Source organism: Carassius carassius, chromosome 49 (genome assembly GCF_963082965.1).
Source record: "Carassius carassius chromosome 49, fCarCar2.1, whole genome shotgun sequence".
NCBI lineage: Eukaryota > Metazoa > Chordata > Actinopteri > Cypriniformes > Cyprinidae > Carassius > Carassius carassius.
This window is the reverse complement of record NC_081803.1, coordinates 4,109,887-4,127,036: the sequence shown is the minus strand read 5'-3', so window position 1 is coordinate 4,127,036 and position 17,150 is coordinate 4,109,887. Positions and strand designations below refer to the sequence as shown.

Below are 17,150 nucleotides of genomic sequence, written 5' to 3'. Positions count from 1 at the left end.
ACGTTTCGGTTCACGTTTGGAACAGACTCCACCAAGCAGATTGAGTTTCAGAGCTCGACTCCCCAATATCATCACTGTGTATGATGCACAATGTAATACTTCCAGTTCTCATTAGGTATTATTATTCGGCAACAGCTTTTCCAACCGCTGACATGCAAGCCTGAAAGGACTTTTACGACAGCTGGCCAAAGAAATAATAATGCTTTTTTGAAGATGTTTAGACAATTTGTGACTCACAATAAATATTTGGAGTCCTCACAGACAGAGAATGTCGGAAGCTGACTCATCTAATTAACAGGCGTTTGATCTGCTTTTGCCATTTTACCAAGCGCTATTAAATATTAACGCATAATCGCTCAGCCTGATATTTATTTCCTATATGGCCTGGCTTTCCAAAACACAACATCTCATCAGTCTTAAATGTGCATCAACACTTTGTGGCCTGACTTTTGTGTAATTTTGCTCAAAGTCTCCATCTACTGGCTGTGAAAAGAAAATCAAAACACCGGGAGGTCTTAGGCTTTGAAAAGCAGCGGTTTACTTTCATTTCAAACGCATAAACATGTGCATTAGGACGAAAACAATGTGACGAAACAAAACAGCATTTATCAGCAACGGGCCGGTGCATTACAATCTCATGTGATAATGCAACTAAAGCACATTTTCGCAGAAATCATTATATCATGGCTGTGGTAAAAGAGGAACTAAGAGAGAGTCTGCTAAGTGCTTTCAGATGGTCGCTGCGAGATGGTGAAAGTGAGCATGTAGGGTTCCCTTCTTTGGTGCGCCTGTCTGCCTCGCAGATTGCACAGGGTGTCATCGTGACATTGATTGGAAATGCACACAGACAGCGCAGAGCTTTGAACGTCTCCCGGCTTCCTGAAATCACTAATGCAGACCCAAAACACGGGCCAGACGGGCAGACCAAGCAATAACACAGCAGAACGGTAAACCGTCTCAATGGCCGCAGCGGAAACGCTGGGAGAGCCAGCGTGTCAAGCCAGCACACAACCTCTATCAATAAAGTGTGACATGAGCCTTCCGCGTCAGGTTCAAGGTTAATGTCCCAGCCGTAACCCTACACTATTGTTTTTGGGGGAAAAGAGGTCGCGCTCCCCAGGCCCCTGACACTGAGCTGAACTTGTTGGAGGTCCGGAGGAAAAGTCTCCAAAGTGCTTAAGAGAAAAACAGGATATAATTATACCAGTTTTCAAGGAGAATTCAGAGGTTCATCAATTTCAAGATGATCTCCCATTGTGGGCTTTTTTCTCACAAAAACCTGTCCTATAATAATTCACTTTTTAAAGATTAGTTCACCAAGAAATGAACATTTGTCATTATTTACTTTCTTCTGAGGAACACAAAAGGAGAAGTTTGATCCTCAATACTAGTTTCACAATATGATACTCTGACAATACTGTAAACAAAGCCAAAATTTTGTTAAATTTCTATTTGTATAATAATAAATAGTTAACAGAATGCATTGTTCAGTAATCAGAAAGGTATTTTCATAATTCCCACCTAGCTAAAAATAAGAATTATATGAGAGACATTCTGTCCCTGACAACATATATTTAAAAAGTGTTAAGTATTGTATTTTATGAACAATTGTATTTTATTTTTAAATTATTAATAATAAATCAAAAATGAAAGCTCAAATGTGCTTCCATATTTGATGTGTGTTTTGCACTGATTATTGTTTAAACGTGAATAAAAAAAACTATATTAAATCGGTCTAAACTTAATTTTTTGAGTAAATTATACATGATACATACACTCTAAAAAATGCTGGGTCAAATATGGACTAACCCAATTTTTGGGTTAAAAATGTACATTTTAAAATTTAAACCAATGGTTGGGTTAGTCCATATTTAAGTGTAAAATCAGTCATGTAAAAGTCTGTGTAAAAATGTTGGATTTTTGTATCATGGTATATTGTGACAATACATTGTTACACCATTAATGGGGTCTGAAGCCTTTAAAAAAGACAATTTGAAGAAAAGAATTATAAATGTGCTCCAAGCTTTGTGTCAGGAACAGGTCGAAATTTAAAGTGATAGCATACTGATGCGGACGTTGCTCTTAAATATGAATGCACACCTGCTGTCAATTATAAGCAAGGGGCAGGGTTTAAGCAAACTAAATGATTAAAGATATCTGGCATAAGTCATGAGGGAGATGTCTGTTGTCTTGACATTTTGATTAAAAAAATTAAACATGCATGAATCATTCACAATAAAATCTATAACATGCATTTGCAAAATAGATTGGATGAATGTCATTTCATCTCTACTTTAATCTTGACATACAACCTGGCTTTCTAACTGCATTAAAAACACACAACCAGCACATTTCTCAAAAATCCTATAGTGTTCAACTGTAGTAGTATGTAGACGTATGTACAGATGTACAGGAGGTTCTCTTCGCCTATCTAGCCCTCCCTTCCCCTCGGGTTCCCTGCATCCTCAACACCCTTTTATTCTTGTCATCACTCACTAATTTTAAAAACAGATTCAAAGCCAAGATAGCTCTGGGTTCATTGAGTGAGGGACATCTGAAACATTTCCTTTGCGTGCCGCATCCAAGCACTGGTGCTTTCTGGGGTTCAATTTACCTTGAAGAGAAAACTATTAGTCATCAAAGAAATGAGTTTATATCCTTTCTGGTCAGGTCCTCATGCAACATCTGTGTCAAATAACATTCATATTCCCTGTGCTGTGTCAGACGATGTGTTGCTGAAATTTAGTTTTCAAAAGATCAGATGTGAAATAATGGTGAAATAATGGCTTGAAATGTTGTTACAGGTGTGTCTGCAGATTTTTGCTAATGGGTCTGTGACATCAATCAATTAATTTTAATTAATTGGATCAATTAATTTATCCATACATTCAATGACTTGACTGCACTTCTTACATTACTATTCAAAAGTGTGGGTTAGGTAAGATTTTTATTCAGCTAGGAGACATTAAAATGGTCAAAAGTGAGAGTTAAGACATTCATAATCTCACAAAATATTTATTTTTCACATGAATGTTGTTCTTTTAAATTTTCTATTAATCAAATAATCCTTAAAAATGCATCAGGTTACCATAAAAATGTAAAAAAAAAAAAACTGTTTCCAATATTTATAATAACAAGAAATGTTTCTTGAGCATCAAATCAGCATATTAGAATGATTTCTGTAGGATGGTGTGATACTGAAGACTGGAGTAATGATGCTGAAAATTCAGCTTTAAAATCAGATTTAAAAATACATTCAAATAGAAGTCAGTTACGCTGAATTGTAACAGTATTTCAAAACATTTTTGTTTTTACTGTATTCTTGATCAAATAAATACAGCCTTGGTGAGCATAAAACCACATGTGTTTTTGATAGAAATGTTTATGACCAAATATTTTAGGAAAAAAACTTTTTAGTGCAAATCAAGGTTTGTACATGTTGTACAATGTCACGTAGAGTGACAAAAACAAAAGGTTTACGAAATAATAATTCATGAAACATGCTCGATTAAAAAAAAAATTACTATTAAATTGTGCACACTCACATTATTCTTCAAAGGAAAATATGTTATTACCTCTAATTTGACGGTCATAACACATGACATTACAATTAATTATAAGATACATTTTCTAAAAACGTGACATCTGCGTTTTAAGCATTTTGAAAATAATTTCCTTCTCTTTATTGTGGACAATCTTATTTGTCATTGACCAATCAATCGATCAATCAATCATTGAATAAAAGTAATATTCTCTTTAACAACAGAGAGTATTTACCTCCGAGTTCCTTGACATTTAAAATGGCATTCTGGAACGGGACAGCCTTAATGCTAAAACCTGCAAATAAAAGTTAAACAACATTAGCAACTGCAGCTATGAGGAATTCATAAAAGGAAGTCATAAAACACCTTCATTGCTACACTGACCGAGATGTAATCAAGTACTCTGTTAAAGATAATCACAAGGCAAAATCTGAAGGAAAGGTGTATTCAAAAGCAAAGAGGATATGCAAAGATCTGTGTTTGTGTTTGCAGGACAGGCCTGGTTTTGGGCTGACCTGTGGTAGGGACGATGTTGTCTGTTGCCTCACTGCAAAGTCTGGAGAGCAGGCTGGTCTTCCCAGAACCCGTCAGACCGATACAAACCACGTCATATTCTGGTCTGGGAGGAGGAGGTCCTTTACAGCACAATGTCCTGAAACACTGAAGACAGGTTAGGAAGAAAGTTAGAAAAAGATCACAACAATTACGACAAAAACTTCCCACTCATGTTTGTGTGATTTTTTTCGACTTGCGATTCTCTGCGAGAAAGGCTGTGGGTGTATGCGTGTGTCACTCTAGAAACCGAAACACTTCTCAAACACATCTGACATCTGTTGACACCATCTGGTTGAGGAAAAGTTACTGCAAAAGAAAAAACAAGTCTGCCGCACAGTGCCTCCATTGAAATCATATGGGCCCAAAGTCACCGCAGTGTTCTGGGATAAGTAAGCACCACTATATATTTCCGCCAAAAACAGCCCTGCGTTCTGTAAGCCACTGTCAGAACCCTTGGTTTGACGTCATGACATTGAGTGATAATGCAAATAAAACAATTGCCCAATAAATTTCAACAGAGCAGAGTAGAACTAACCACCAAAACACACACACAAATAAAGAAACCCCATAATACTGTTTAAACCCATCACATCACATCAGATCAAATGCTTCCTGCTATAAGGACTATGCCATGGAAATCAACACATGCTTGACGTGCACATTGTGAAATGAGGAAGCATTGTACGGTTGTACGGGCAATATGGTCAGAAAAACAAACCGATATTTTGTATTATATTTTCTAGTTTTTTGTTAGTTTTTTTTTTTTAGTTACAAAGTTCATTTCACATCTGAAGGTCTTTATCTGGTTGCCTGCGTATAGCCTATAGCTGTATCTCTGAAAAGAGACTCATAATAACTTTCTCCTGCCTACGTAGCATACTGACCCAGACAGGCCGTCAAAAGTGACTAATATTGGAATGCTCTACATGGACAGCTAAAAAAAAATAGAGTCTAATGAGCATAGAAATTATCACAGCACAAATATTAGAAAAAAAGTAATCCTTTTAATGTTATGGGGGGGGGGTTCAAACATTTCTTTAACATGTTTTACTGCACTGCATTCTGAGATGAAGTGAAGGAAAAATTTCTACCTTTTGAAACAGCTTCTTTTTTTTATTTGTGCACCTAAAATGTCTTAAATTGCTGTGCAGTTATGCAATTAGGTTTTTAAAATGAGTCCCTTTTAACAGCTGGTTTTCAGAAAATAAATTTCAAGCAATTGGAAAGGTGGCAATACATACTTTCAAATGTCTGCATCAATATTCAAAAGGGTGGTTATAAAGTTCAACTGTCAGACTCTGTTCCATGTTATGTGTGTGATCCTGTCCCCATTGTGTTCTTTCCAGATGTTCCCCCGTTTGCATTCATTTGAAGACGTGTGTCTCGTCTTCCCATTGTCTTGTCTGGGATTTGGGATGAATGGGATTTTAACTTCCGGAGCTTGACAGTTGCATTCTAAGTAGGGCTGGACGATTAATCGAAAAATAATCAAAACCGAAATTCATAACCTCTAACCGACGTAATTTTCCCATGTCGGTTATTTCGGTTTTTTAATCCTGTTAACACTTCCCCCTTAAAAGCATACTAGCGCGTGTGTAGCCACATGACTCTGCTCTCCAGTCAGTGGCATAAAAGCAAAGCGGTCTGAGCGGTGAGCTTTGCGTCTTCACTAAACTTTGTCAGTTGTATTTGTTTTATGGTTTGGACATTCAAGCGATTAGATGAACGGATGTGTATTCTTATTTCGAGCTACCATGTTCGCGCAGCTGCACTGTGGCACGAACACTCATATAAACAGTAACGTTAGCTATGAAGATCGCGCGCACAGAGGAACACAGAAACTAGTTGTCAGCGCTGTCCTGTGATTTATCACTAAAGTAGCTTAGAATCTCAAAACTTATTATAGCATGTTTGTGTGCAGCGCACATGAAGCACAAGCGAGTGCACAGAGAGCAGCGGTCGGCGGTCGCGCTGCGGGTTCCCGGTTTGTGTCCATTCTTGGACTGTTCTGTGTATTTTAACTGTAGAAAAGGTTGTTCCGAGTCGAAACTACGATACAGAAAACTACATCAGTATATCATCATAAACGCAGCCGTTTTTGTCTTACGTGAACGTAAACAGATGAGAAAGAAAACACACATGTACAGTATTTTTGCTTAAAGAGACAACAGCCTAATAAACGCGCTGCCTGTCATTAATGTTAATCAAAGAACAAAAGAAAATCATTTACTGATCTTGACTGAATATATTTAATAACTTTACTTGATTCATCTTTTTTTATTTATAAAAAGAAAACAATGCAGTGTTTTTAAAGTTTTAATTACAGTTTCTGTATACCTGAAATTTAGTTTAGTTGTATTTAATTATGATATTGCTAACTGATTTGTTTGTTCCTTTCTTATTACTGACCTATCTTTTTACTTGTCTTTAACATTTTAATATTTGAAATTTATATAAATCTAGTTTATGTAAATCTAGTTATTTTTGCTCATGTTATTCAGCTGCAACAGAATGCTTTGTAAAAATAATTAATTTTTTTTATATTGGATTTTTTTATCTCATTGGAATCGAAACTAGGAATCGATAAGAATCGGAATCGATAAAATTCAAACGATACCCAACCCTAGTAAGAAATGTTACGGACATAGATAAAATAACTGCTGATAGTCAATCATATTTACAGTACAAACCTTGTCAGTGAACTATGAGGGCAAAGACAACAAAACCAAAAACCAAATAATCGTTCAATAATCGTAATCGAGGCAAAATGTTCAATTAATCGAGGTTTTGATTTTAGGCCATAATCGTCCAGCCCTAATTCTAAGATACTGACAGTTCATCTTACTTCAACTAACTTGCCTTGTGATAAAGCGGACAATGAAATCTATAAATCTATACTACCCTGTTATAAGTTGTGCATTCGATCATCACAGAGAATATGTGTGCATTATAGTGTCATGTGACATTCAGTCAGCTGAGCCAAGCAAACGCTGGCACTGATGCAGAAGAGGGTAAACCGTGACCAGTACAGCACGAAATCAAGACACTTGTGCATTAGTTCCTTCATTTATCCATCATTACATTTAAACATGTGACTGCAAGGAATATGTTAGGGAGTGTTGTGGGTTTTCACTCTAAATTGAATACAGAATGAGTTTAGATGCATGGTTAGTAACTGCTGCCCTCTAGTGGACACACTGAGCTTTACACTGAGTGGTTTTTAAATGTTTCTAAATGCAGAAACTACAAATTCCTGTGGTCAACAGGCACCTGCCTCCCCTGATGAACACTCAAAAGTAGCCGTTTATACTGATAAAAATGTTTTTGCAAGCATTCCAAATATGTTACGATATTTATAGATGCACCAGTGGCCGTTGTTTTCGGAAGGCTCTGAAAGATGTGAAATGAGATGCATGTGGACTTTGTGCCCATAAGCCACATTTTTACTCAAGATTCCTATAATTTTGTTTATGAAAAGCAACATGAAATCTCAAGTGATCCTATTTACTTTCTTAATAAATATTCTTGTACATATTTTTTGTTCTTGTTTTCTATGCCTATTGAGCTTCATCGTTTAACATTATTGCAAAGAACAAAAAAACATTTTGAACATTTGTTTTGTTTTCACAACCAGCTGATGTATAGAGACCACTATTCCCAATCCAATCAATTCCCAATGGATAAAATCAAGTCTCGCCCTGCATTGTTTTTTTCCCAGTGAATATCCTGCTATTCTCGGAAACACTTCTCTGCCACACATACATAAACCAACTCCAGGCAAACAGGGAAAATACTATCTGATTTGTACATGTTTTGAAGGAAAAGTGAGCCTTAGTTCTCTATTAAAAATAAACCAACATGATCCTGGTGTGTTTTGGGCACTGCTTTCTAGACTAATGTCATGGTCTAAGAAATGTCAATTTAAGAAAACTTAAGACATTTTAATTTAAAGTAAACAAAGATGATTGGTGTACGTTTTACAACAAAAAAAATATTATTATAAATACTGAATTTAACATTCAATGTTTTTTGCTGTTCTTGTTCATGAAATTTACTAGTATTTTCTACACATTTTTTTCCATCTTTTTCATTTAAAAATGTAATAAAAAAAAAAAGTTTCCAGGCACATGATCTAGGACAGGGGTTTTCAAACTGTGGGTCGCGACCCACTTGTGGGTCACAGAATGGAACAAGGTGGGTCGCACAAAGTCACTTGGCTGCAGCTAAATTTGCGTTTCAATGACACACACACACACAGTTCAGTCTAGGGCTGCACGAAAGTGACGAGTGGGAACGGTGCGAGGCCGGTGGAGTGATTGGAATTGAGCGACACCTGCTCGACTCACCAGTCTCGAGAACCACGGAGGAGATCGGAAGGATACAAAAGAGGAGCGTCCGTCTCCCCGGCAACTCACTCCAGCCCACCGCCTCGAGCATCCTCCTTCGCCCTACTCGATGGCACTGCGGATTCACCTCAGTGCCGAGGGATCTTCGGCAGCGCGTCCCTCCTTCCTCCCAGGCTTCGGCACCAGTCTAACACATTAAAAACTTCTCAATCACGGGAAGGAGGAGGCGGGAACCGGGAACCCACTCGTCACAATGATATAGCCCACCAACATTAATAAGGACTGCAATATCCTTAGTGTGATTTTCGAATTGCAATTAAGTCCGCGTGCTTTGCGTGTTTTGAAGCGCGGGCGCGCACGAGTTGTAATAACAGTGAAGGTCTCAGAGCAATGTCATTAAAAGGTTCAATCGGTCCGCATTATTAAAAGAGAAAAACTTGCTCACTTCAATACACTATATTCCGCATGAGATTGCATACACCAGAAAACAAATGTTACGAAAACGGTTTCAGGTAGGCCATGTTCATTCATTTCTATCGTCCGTTTGAGCTCTGTGCACTTTTTTCGTTCGGGAAACGGTTTGTAAAAAGCATTTCACATGTACAGGGTGAGCAGTGCACAAACGCAGGGTTAATTGTAACACTACAAGATTTAAACATTTCCACATAACAAAATGCACAAAAAAATAATGCAATACTCCTTGACGTATCATCTCTTTTTAGAGAAAAATTTGCCAAAGTTCAGAAATCTTTTGAAGATATTGCTGAACATTAATTTAACCATTGCTAAAATAAATTTCTGCCTGAACTTAATGTCATCCAGTTTTTTTTTTTTTGTTTATTTAAAACGAGACACATGTTTATTATTATTTTTTACCTATTTCACAATTATTTTAATCTCCAAACAGTTTTAGATAGTTCTGCTTTGCTTCTTATGCTTTTTCTAAAAAAAGTGTTGGATTGTGCTCCGTTCTCACCGACACACACGGAAGGATCGTGAATGCATTTTCTGCAACAAAACACAGCAGCGCAGATTACAGTTCACTGGAGTGAGCCTGTTTAACGTTTTTATGGACACTACATATTCTAAAGTCTGTAAACAAAAATTAAAACTTAAATATTAATAGTGATTTTTTTCAGGTGTAGGCCTACTCTAAAATAAAAAGTTTTTTTTTCTTAAATACTTCATTTCTGTCATCAAACTTTTAAGTAAGATTAGGCTTAAAGTAATATCAACCTTTTTTTTCCTCAAATATTGTGGTGGGTCATGAAATAGATTACACTTGTCTAGGTGGGTCGTGGAATGGAAAAGTTTGGGAACCACTGATCTAGGATCCATAGTTTTAGGTGTACTATTGCTTTAATACTACCCATTATTTATCACCCAAGTCCAACAAATGCTGGCACACTTTCTCTCAAAAGGAGACAAAAACAAAAGAGCCTGCAGCAGTCCAAGAAAACAACCTCAAAACTGATATGCTTTTGGAACAGGAAACTCCTGATGGAGTAAATGCTTGAAGCATTTCAACAGACACAAGATGGCAGCACAAACAATGTTCCCGTCTAGTTCAAATTGATGATCTTCAGTCTGCTGATAGTGTATCAATAGATAACAATATTCAAAGACAATTCAGTCAAGACTACAGATGAAATAACCTTCGTAGGACTGCAGAAGGGCTCTATCATAACAAACCATCCTCTTAGGAAGGAAAAAGAATCAGAATTTTGATGTAAAACAGGTTGGACCTGTAAATGGTGATCTAGGACAGTGGTTCCCAAACTTTTCCATTCCACGACCCACCTAGACAAGTGTAATCTATTTCATGACCCACCACAATATTTGAGGAAAAAAAAGGTTGATATTACTTTAAGCCTAATCTTACTTAAAAGTTTGATGACAGAAATGAAGTATTTAAGAAAAAAAAACTTTTTATTTTAGAGTAGGCCTACACCTGAAAAAAATCACTATTAATATTTAAGTTTTAATTTTTGTTTACAGACTTTAGAATATGTAGTGTCCATAAAAACGTTAAACAGGCTCACTCCAGTGAACTGTAATCTGCGCTGCTGTGTTTTGTTGCAGAAAATGCATTCACGATCCTTCCGTGTGTGTCGGTGAGAACGGAGCACAATCCAACACTTTTTTTAGAAAAAGCATAAGAAGCAAAGCAGAACTATCTAAAACTGTTTGGAGATTAAAATAATTGTGAAATAGGTAAAAAATAATAATAAACATGTGTCTCGTTTTAAATAAACAAAAAAAAAAAAAACTGGATGACATTAAGTTCAGGCAGAAATTTATTTTAGCAATGGTTAAATTAATGTTCAGCAATATCTTCAAAAGATTTCTGAACTTTGGCAAATTTTTCTCTAAAAAGAGATGATACGTCAAGGAGTATTGCATTATTTTTTTGTGCATTTTGTTATGTGGAAATGTTTAAATCTTGTAGTGTTACAATTAACCCTGCGTTTGTGCACTGCTCACCCTGTACATGTGAAATGCTTTTTACAAACCGTTTCCCGAACGAAAAAAGTGCACAGAGCTCAAACGGACGATAGAAATGAATGAACATGGCCTACCTGAAACCGTTTTCGTAACATTTGTTTTCTGGTGTATGCAATCTCATGCGGAATATAGTGTATTGAAGTGAGCAAGTTTTTCTCTTTTAATAATGCGGACCGATTGAACCTTTTAATGACATTGCTCTGAGACCTTCACTGTTATTACAACTCGTGCGCGCCCGCGCTTCAAAACACGCAAAGCACGCGGACTTAATTGCAATTCGAAAATCACACTAAGGATATTGCAGTCCTTATTAATGTTGGTGGGCTATATCATTGTGACGAGTGGGTTCCCGGTTCCCGCCTCCTCCTTCCCGTGATTGAGAAGTTTTTAATGTGTTAGACTGGTGCCGAAGCCTGGGAGGAAGGAGGGACGCGCTGCCGAAGATCCCTCGGCACTGAGGTGAATCCGCAGTGCCATCGAGTAGGGCGAAGGAGGATGCTCGAGGCGGTGGGCTGGAGTGAGTTGCCGGGGAGACGGACGCTCCTCTTTTGTATCCTTCCGATCTCCTCCGTGGTTCTCGAGACTGGTGAGTCGAGCAGGTGTCGCTCAATTCCAATCACTCCACCGGCCTCGCACCGTTCCCACTCGTCACTTTCGTGCAGCCCTAGACTGAACTGTGTGTGTGTGTGTCATTGAAACGCAAATTTAGCTGCAGCCAAGTGACTTTGTGCGACCCACCTTGTTCCATTCTGTGACCCACAAGTGGGTCGCGACCCACAGTTTGAAAACCCCTGATCTAGGACAGAGGCAGGAGGTCATACAGTGGTGTGTTGTGAAGATTTTTTTCTAAGAAGGGAAAGCTGATTCATGTACAAGCTTTTCAGCATGGATAAGGATAAGCACAGCACAGGTCCTTTAATTATAGTTTGGAAATAAATGATTAAACTGGTGAAGTCTAAACTTACAAGGGTCAACGGCAAATGAGTGTTCCAGATCAAGAAAAGGAAAAACCTTAAAAAAAAATCAGATTTAAAACATTCATCTGGTTCTGAAAACATTTTACATCATTTTTGACAAGTTTACCTATAAACTATTACTATTAATATTGTATATTACTTTATTATACAATGGAATGTTATTATTAGTATATACATATATATAAAAACACAACCAAAATAATTTTTAAATAAATAATACATAATTACAATATTATGCCAGACTACTAATAGGCATCATTTACATGATTTTTTTCCATCGACGAAGAAGTTCAGTTGTACCATCCTGACTTGAAGCTATTTAATTAAGAAATTTACATTTGAAAGAGTGACAGATCTTTTCTTCCATATTGTGACTTAAACCCGAGTAAAAGAGTTTATCGAAAAGGAAAAACTGTAAGACTTGGTTTTATCAGTTGATTGTTAATGATGGAGTCGGAGCTGAATGCGAGCTTGCAGTGGATTGTAAGCAAGGGCCGGAGTTTAAGTAGATAAAATGATTGGAGAAATCTGGTATACATCACCAAAGAGAACTCGGGTGTTTCACAGGAAGATCCAGTTATGAAATTACTATTCAAAATAATGAAGTAAAAAGTTGGAATATTGTTCAGTGGCATGTGAGTATCAAGTATAAACGCATCCCCTTTACCCTGTTAATCATGCACAGAGTAAATGACACCATTATTACAACATCAACATCAATGGGCTAATCTTTACAGCAGTAGTGCAGGACATCATTGATAATCAACATCATATAGCCTCCAACAACAGTACAAAGGGCTAAATCTGGAAGCCTAATTTTGGAGCTAAAGTCACAATGGACTGGTGGTGGTTTCATAAGCAAGGACCCAGAGGCATTGTCATAGAATGGGAAATGGCCCCAATGGCACTAACGCCCATCTTACTCTACATTACTTCCAGGTTAATACAGGCTAGGCCCACTGCCAGCTGGAAAGGCCAACAACAGGAAACAGGAAGGGTCCGAACTATGATTGATGCCACAATCAGAGTATTGGGAGGAAGAGGTAGTCCCATGCCTGTAATGGACCAGAGCAATGCTGGCGCACAATAAAAGCAAACAGCGTCTGTTTGTTCTACAGTAAAGGTAGGGGGAAATGGGAAAATCCTATCACAGATGCAAGGTCTTAAAGAAACAAGCATCTTTAAGTTCCAAACCTGCTTGGCAACTGTTTAATTGTTTAATATCTGGAACTCAAAAGAGATTAAAGGGGGATAAATGTTGGCAGGAATCACTGTGGAAATGCACTGTGGAGGTTAGGATCAATTGTGCAAAGATAAACTACTGTTTAACAGTCTGGGGTTGAGAGATTTTTTTTAATGTTTTCGAAAAAAGTATCTTAGGCTCACCAAGGCTGCATTTATTTGATAAAAGAAATACAGTAAAAACTAGAGCCCGACCGATATATCGGCCGGCCGATATTATCGGCCGATATAAGCTAATTGCATTTAAATCGGCATCGGCATTTATAACGGCCGATGAAACATGAGAAACAGAGTCTCATGCTTCACTCATGTTATGAGTGTTGCACAGTGTGCCCACCAGAGGGAGCTCTGCAGCTCCAGAGTTAACAACAGCGCCAGAAGTCCACTACAGAAGAAAGCGATCAACTGTTTTGACGGTGAGTCTGTCGTTCGTCATGTGAAATGATTGTAGATTTAGTTCATACCCTGTATATAAAAACTGTGTGGTAGTTCTAGCTAACGGTCCTATCATTATCACTTCTAAATATTCTGTAACATCACTTACAGCCGCTAATGCATTGCTATATTAGATTAGCCACAAAGCTAATACCATGTTTATCAGTGGAAGAGCGCGAACGTTAATAGGAGGTCAAACTATAACGTTAGCGTTTAACTTATTCTTATTCTATTGCGGTGTGTTTCCCACATAATGACCGCGTAATTGGGCCTTTCACACAGTACGCGGTATGCACGGCGCTTGCCGCTGGGCTCAGCGTTGCCCTTCAGATACAACGCGATTTGCGCTGCGCTATGGCATAGGCGGAGTTTTAAAAACGTTTAGCGGGAGCTCTTTCATAGTCTGTTCCTCCTCCTTTCGGTCAGCAGCAAACATGTATCTGTCCCGTTGTAAGAAGCGAGCGATAGCGCTAGTCCTGCTGATGAGAATTAAGAGAGAAGCAAGGAAGAAGAGTCTACCCTCAGGTCCAGAGAACAATTTGGTGAATTCAGGCTGGTTACGTTACTCTAACGCTAATAGCTTCCTTTTTAGCAGGCCCCTTAAATGCTTGCTATTAACTTGTTTGAAGGTGGTTCTTCTCAAAATTGACAGCGGTGTGTTCATGACACTAACGTTAACCATTCAACTTCGAATTGATTCCGTAATCTTCCGGTAATAGTAGGCAAGACGATGTTTTGATTCAGACTGCACAAAGAGAAGAGGAGAAGATATACGGGTCTGTTGTGAATGTGTCTGTGAGAGCAAATATAGTGTAGTTACAGTAACTACAGTAGGTGCGTCAGAAATGATTAAACCAGAGGGGACATGTAAATAAATGTGAGCTGAACAAGCGCTTTTTTTTTTTTTTTTACATATTGTTTCAAAGCAGCTTTACAGACATAACAGGAAAATGTTGAAATAATATTGTTAAATATAAGTAGGTAATACCTATTGCTTGACAACTAAAAAAAATATATTTATATTTCTCATTTTTGCCTATGTAGGAGATCCCAGTTTATTATTATTATAATTCTAATGATGACATGAGTATGGTGATATTATTAATACACATGCTTATTCTTTCTCCGTCTCTCTTTCTGCCTACAGATGGCTGAAAAAGGTGAATGCTGTAGCAGCAAAGTGTGGGACTACTTCTGCAAATACTTTAACTTTAGTATTATAATTTATTTACAGTAAACACACAGACTGTTAAAACCAGCTTCAACTGGAAGAAAGTAAAAGTGTTAAATGTTTAAAACCAGACTGTTTTTTGATCATTAAAAAATATATACTTTTGATGTGCAATTGTTTAGTCATTGAGACTGTAATCTAAGGCTTTTTTTTAACATAGTCCATTCTGGAAAATGGTCTATACAGCCCACATACATATAACAGGCAGATATTTTGCTATTGAATGTTGTGTAAATGCAGTTTATAGGAAATGGGTCTAATATCCAGATTATTTTTAAAATCAAAATATCGGCTTATAAATCGGCTCTTTTCAAGTTAATATCGGCATCGGCCCCCAAAAATCCATATCGGTCGGGCTCTAGTAAAAACATCAATATTGTGAAATAATATTACAATTTCAAATAAGCATGTTCTATTTGAATATAAAATATCATTTATTCCTGTGATGATAAACCTGATTACTCCAGTCTTAAGTGTCACATGAAATCGAAATCTTATAATATGCTCAGTTTCTCAAAATATATAAAAATCAAGAAGGGTAGCTTAAAATTTTATAAAAGCATTAACATACATTTTTTTCTGTTGATTTGAGTATAATTCGATCTGTAAAGCTCTATAAAGTCATTTTACTGCATTTCAGTAAGTGAAATAGGGCCGTGCAATTAATCACATTCAACTGTAATGCGCATCTTGTCAATAAAGCCGTCCTCATGATTAGTGGTAAATCATCATCACCTGCTTTCAGATTGAGCAGTATTCACTACACAGAGCCGTAGTGACAGTGAATCTTGGACAAGAACCTCCTTCCCTCAGCCAGAACACTGAAGATGGGTCATGGATGGGTCTTGCAGCATGACAATGACCCAAAACATACTGACAAGGCAACAAGTGGCTCAAGAAGCAGCACATTAAGGTCATGTGGCCTAGCCAGTCTCCAGACCTCAATCCTATAGACTAGGGGTGTGCACGGATAGTCGATTATTCTAATATTCGTTCTGCTCTAATTATTCGATAAATAAAAATGATATTCGAATTTCGCAAAAAAAAAAAAAAAACTAATTTGGTCACTTTCTGTGATTCTCCACGGCATATTTGAAGATGTATGCAAGCAAAAAATAATGAATGAATGAATAAGGGGCCGTTCACATGTCGCGCCTAAAAACGCATGGAAAATGCTAGGCGCGCCGCTTTCTCCTTCTTTCAAAAGCGCTCGGGCAGAAGCGCTCCTGATGCGTCTGCCATTGCTAAGCAACAATGACGAGCTCTCTCCATGAAGACGCGAAAATTTCAGCAAAGGATAAATGGATTTGCAGCACTAAAAAGCGCTTTCAGTAGCTCTGCTTTTCCTTCATCTTGGCTGAGCTTTCAACATTGTTACGGGAAAGGATGAAACTTTTTTGAACATTATCAGAACATTTTCCTTGATGCGAGTGGAGCGGATGCAGCCGCCGCCAACAACGATGAAGAGGATGCAATGCCCATTCGTCGGAAAAGGCTGAGCCAGTTCTCCAGCGATGATTACAGAGAGTCCAGCCGAGACGAGTGGGAACAGTTCTTGCTGGAGCCATGTATTCCACCAGATGAGGATCCCATTCAGTGGTGAAACGAAAACACGAAGCGCTTCATAAAACTTATTCGCTTAGCACACCGTTATTTGTGAGTCCCGCCAACGTCTGTGCCGTCAGAGCGTGTTTTCTCCGCGGCCGGCCTTATTGTTAACAGACTAAGGAGCCGACTTTCCCCCAATCATGTTTACATGCCCGTGTTTCTTAACAACAACATGTAAAACATTAGAAAAAAAGAAAAAAAGATTTGCTGACAGTTTAAAAGTTTCAAAGTTAAGTGTAGGCTACGTTCTACAATAGCCTAATTGCTGCAGGCTGCTTTACGTTTTTTCTTTGTTCACTTTTTTTTTTTTTTTTGCTTTTAATCTGTACTTTTATTTGTTTGCACGCATTGTTAAAGGTTTTCAGCTACAAAACACAACGTGTAATGTTCAAGCTTATTGTGTGTAAGCTTGTTCAAAATGACGGAAACAATAAATGTTGCTGAAAAATAATGTCTGTCTCATTAAACTTAATTTAAATAAACAAATATTTGAATATTCGTTTTTTGTGAGCTCAAATATTCGAATGTGATATTTGCGGAAAATGCCCATCCCTACTATAGACTAGTGGTCACCAACGTGGTGCCCGTGGACACCTGGTGGCCCGTATGGAGTCTCATTGAGTCACCTACCAAGCACGTTCTATAAATAGCCTAAATTAGCGCCAAGCGATAAATTATATCATATTGAGATTATGATCAAATTGATAAC

At 37.7% G+C, this 17,150-nt stretch overlaps 1 protein-coding gene across 3 annotated transcripts in view; it reads right to left on the bottom strand.

Annotated features, from left to right (window-relative positions):
* The window catches only part of LOC132132093 (ADP-ribosylation factor-like protein 15), a 55,904-nt gene that overhangs the window by 26,300 nt on the left and 12,454 nt on the right, over positions 1 to 17,150 (bottom strand). For all 3 annotated transcript variants that reach the window (XR_009429003.1, XM_059544340.1, XM_059544342.1), the window contains exons 2-3: positions 4,058 to 4,202; positions 3,778 to 3,837 (exon numbers count right to left, since the gene is read on the bottom strand). Coding sequence is in view for 2 of the 3 variants with exons in the window: in XM_059544340.1 (XP_059400323.1) it covers positions 3,778 to 3,837; positions 4,058 to 4,202 (205 nt within the window). In the remaining variant the exon portion in view is untranslated. The remainder of the gene's footprint in view (positions 1 to 3,777; positions 3,838 to 4,057; positions 4,203 to 17,150) is intronic.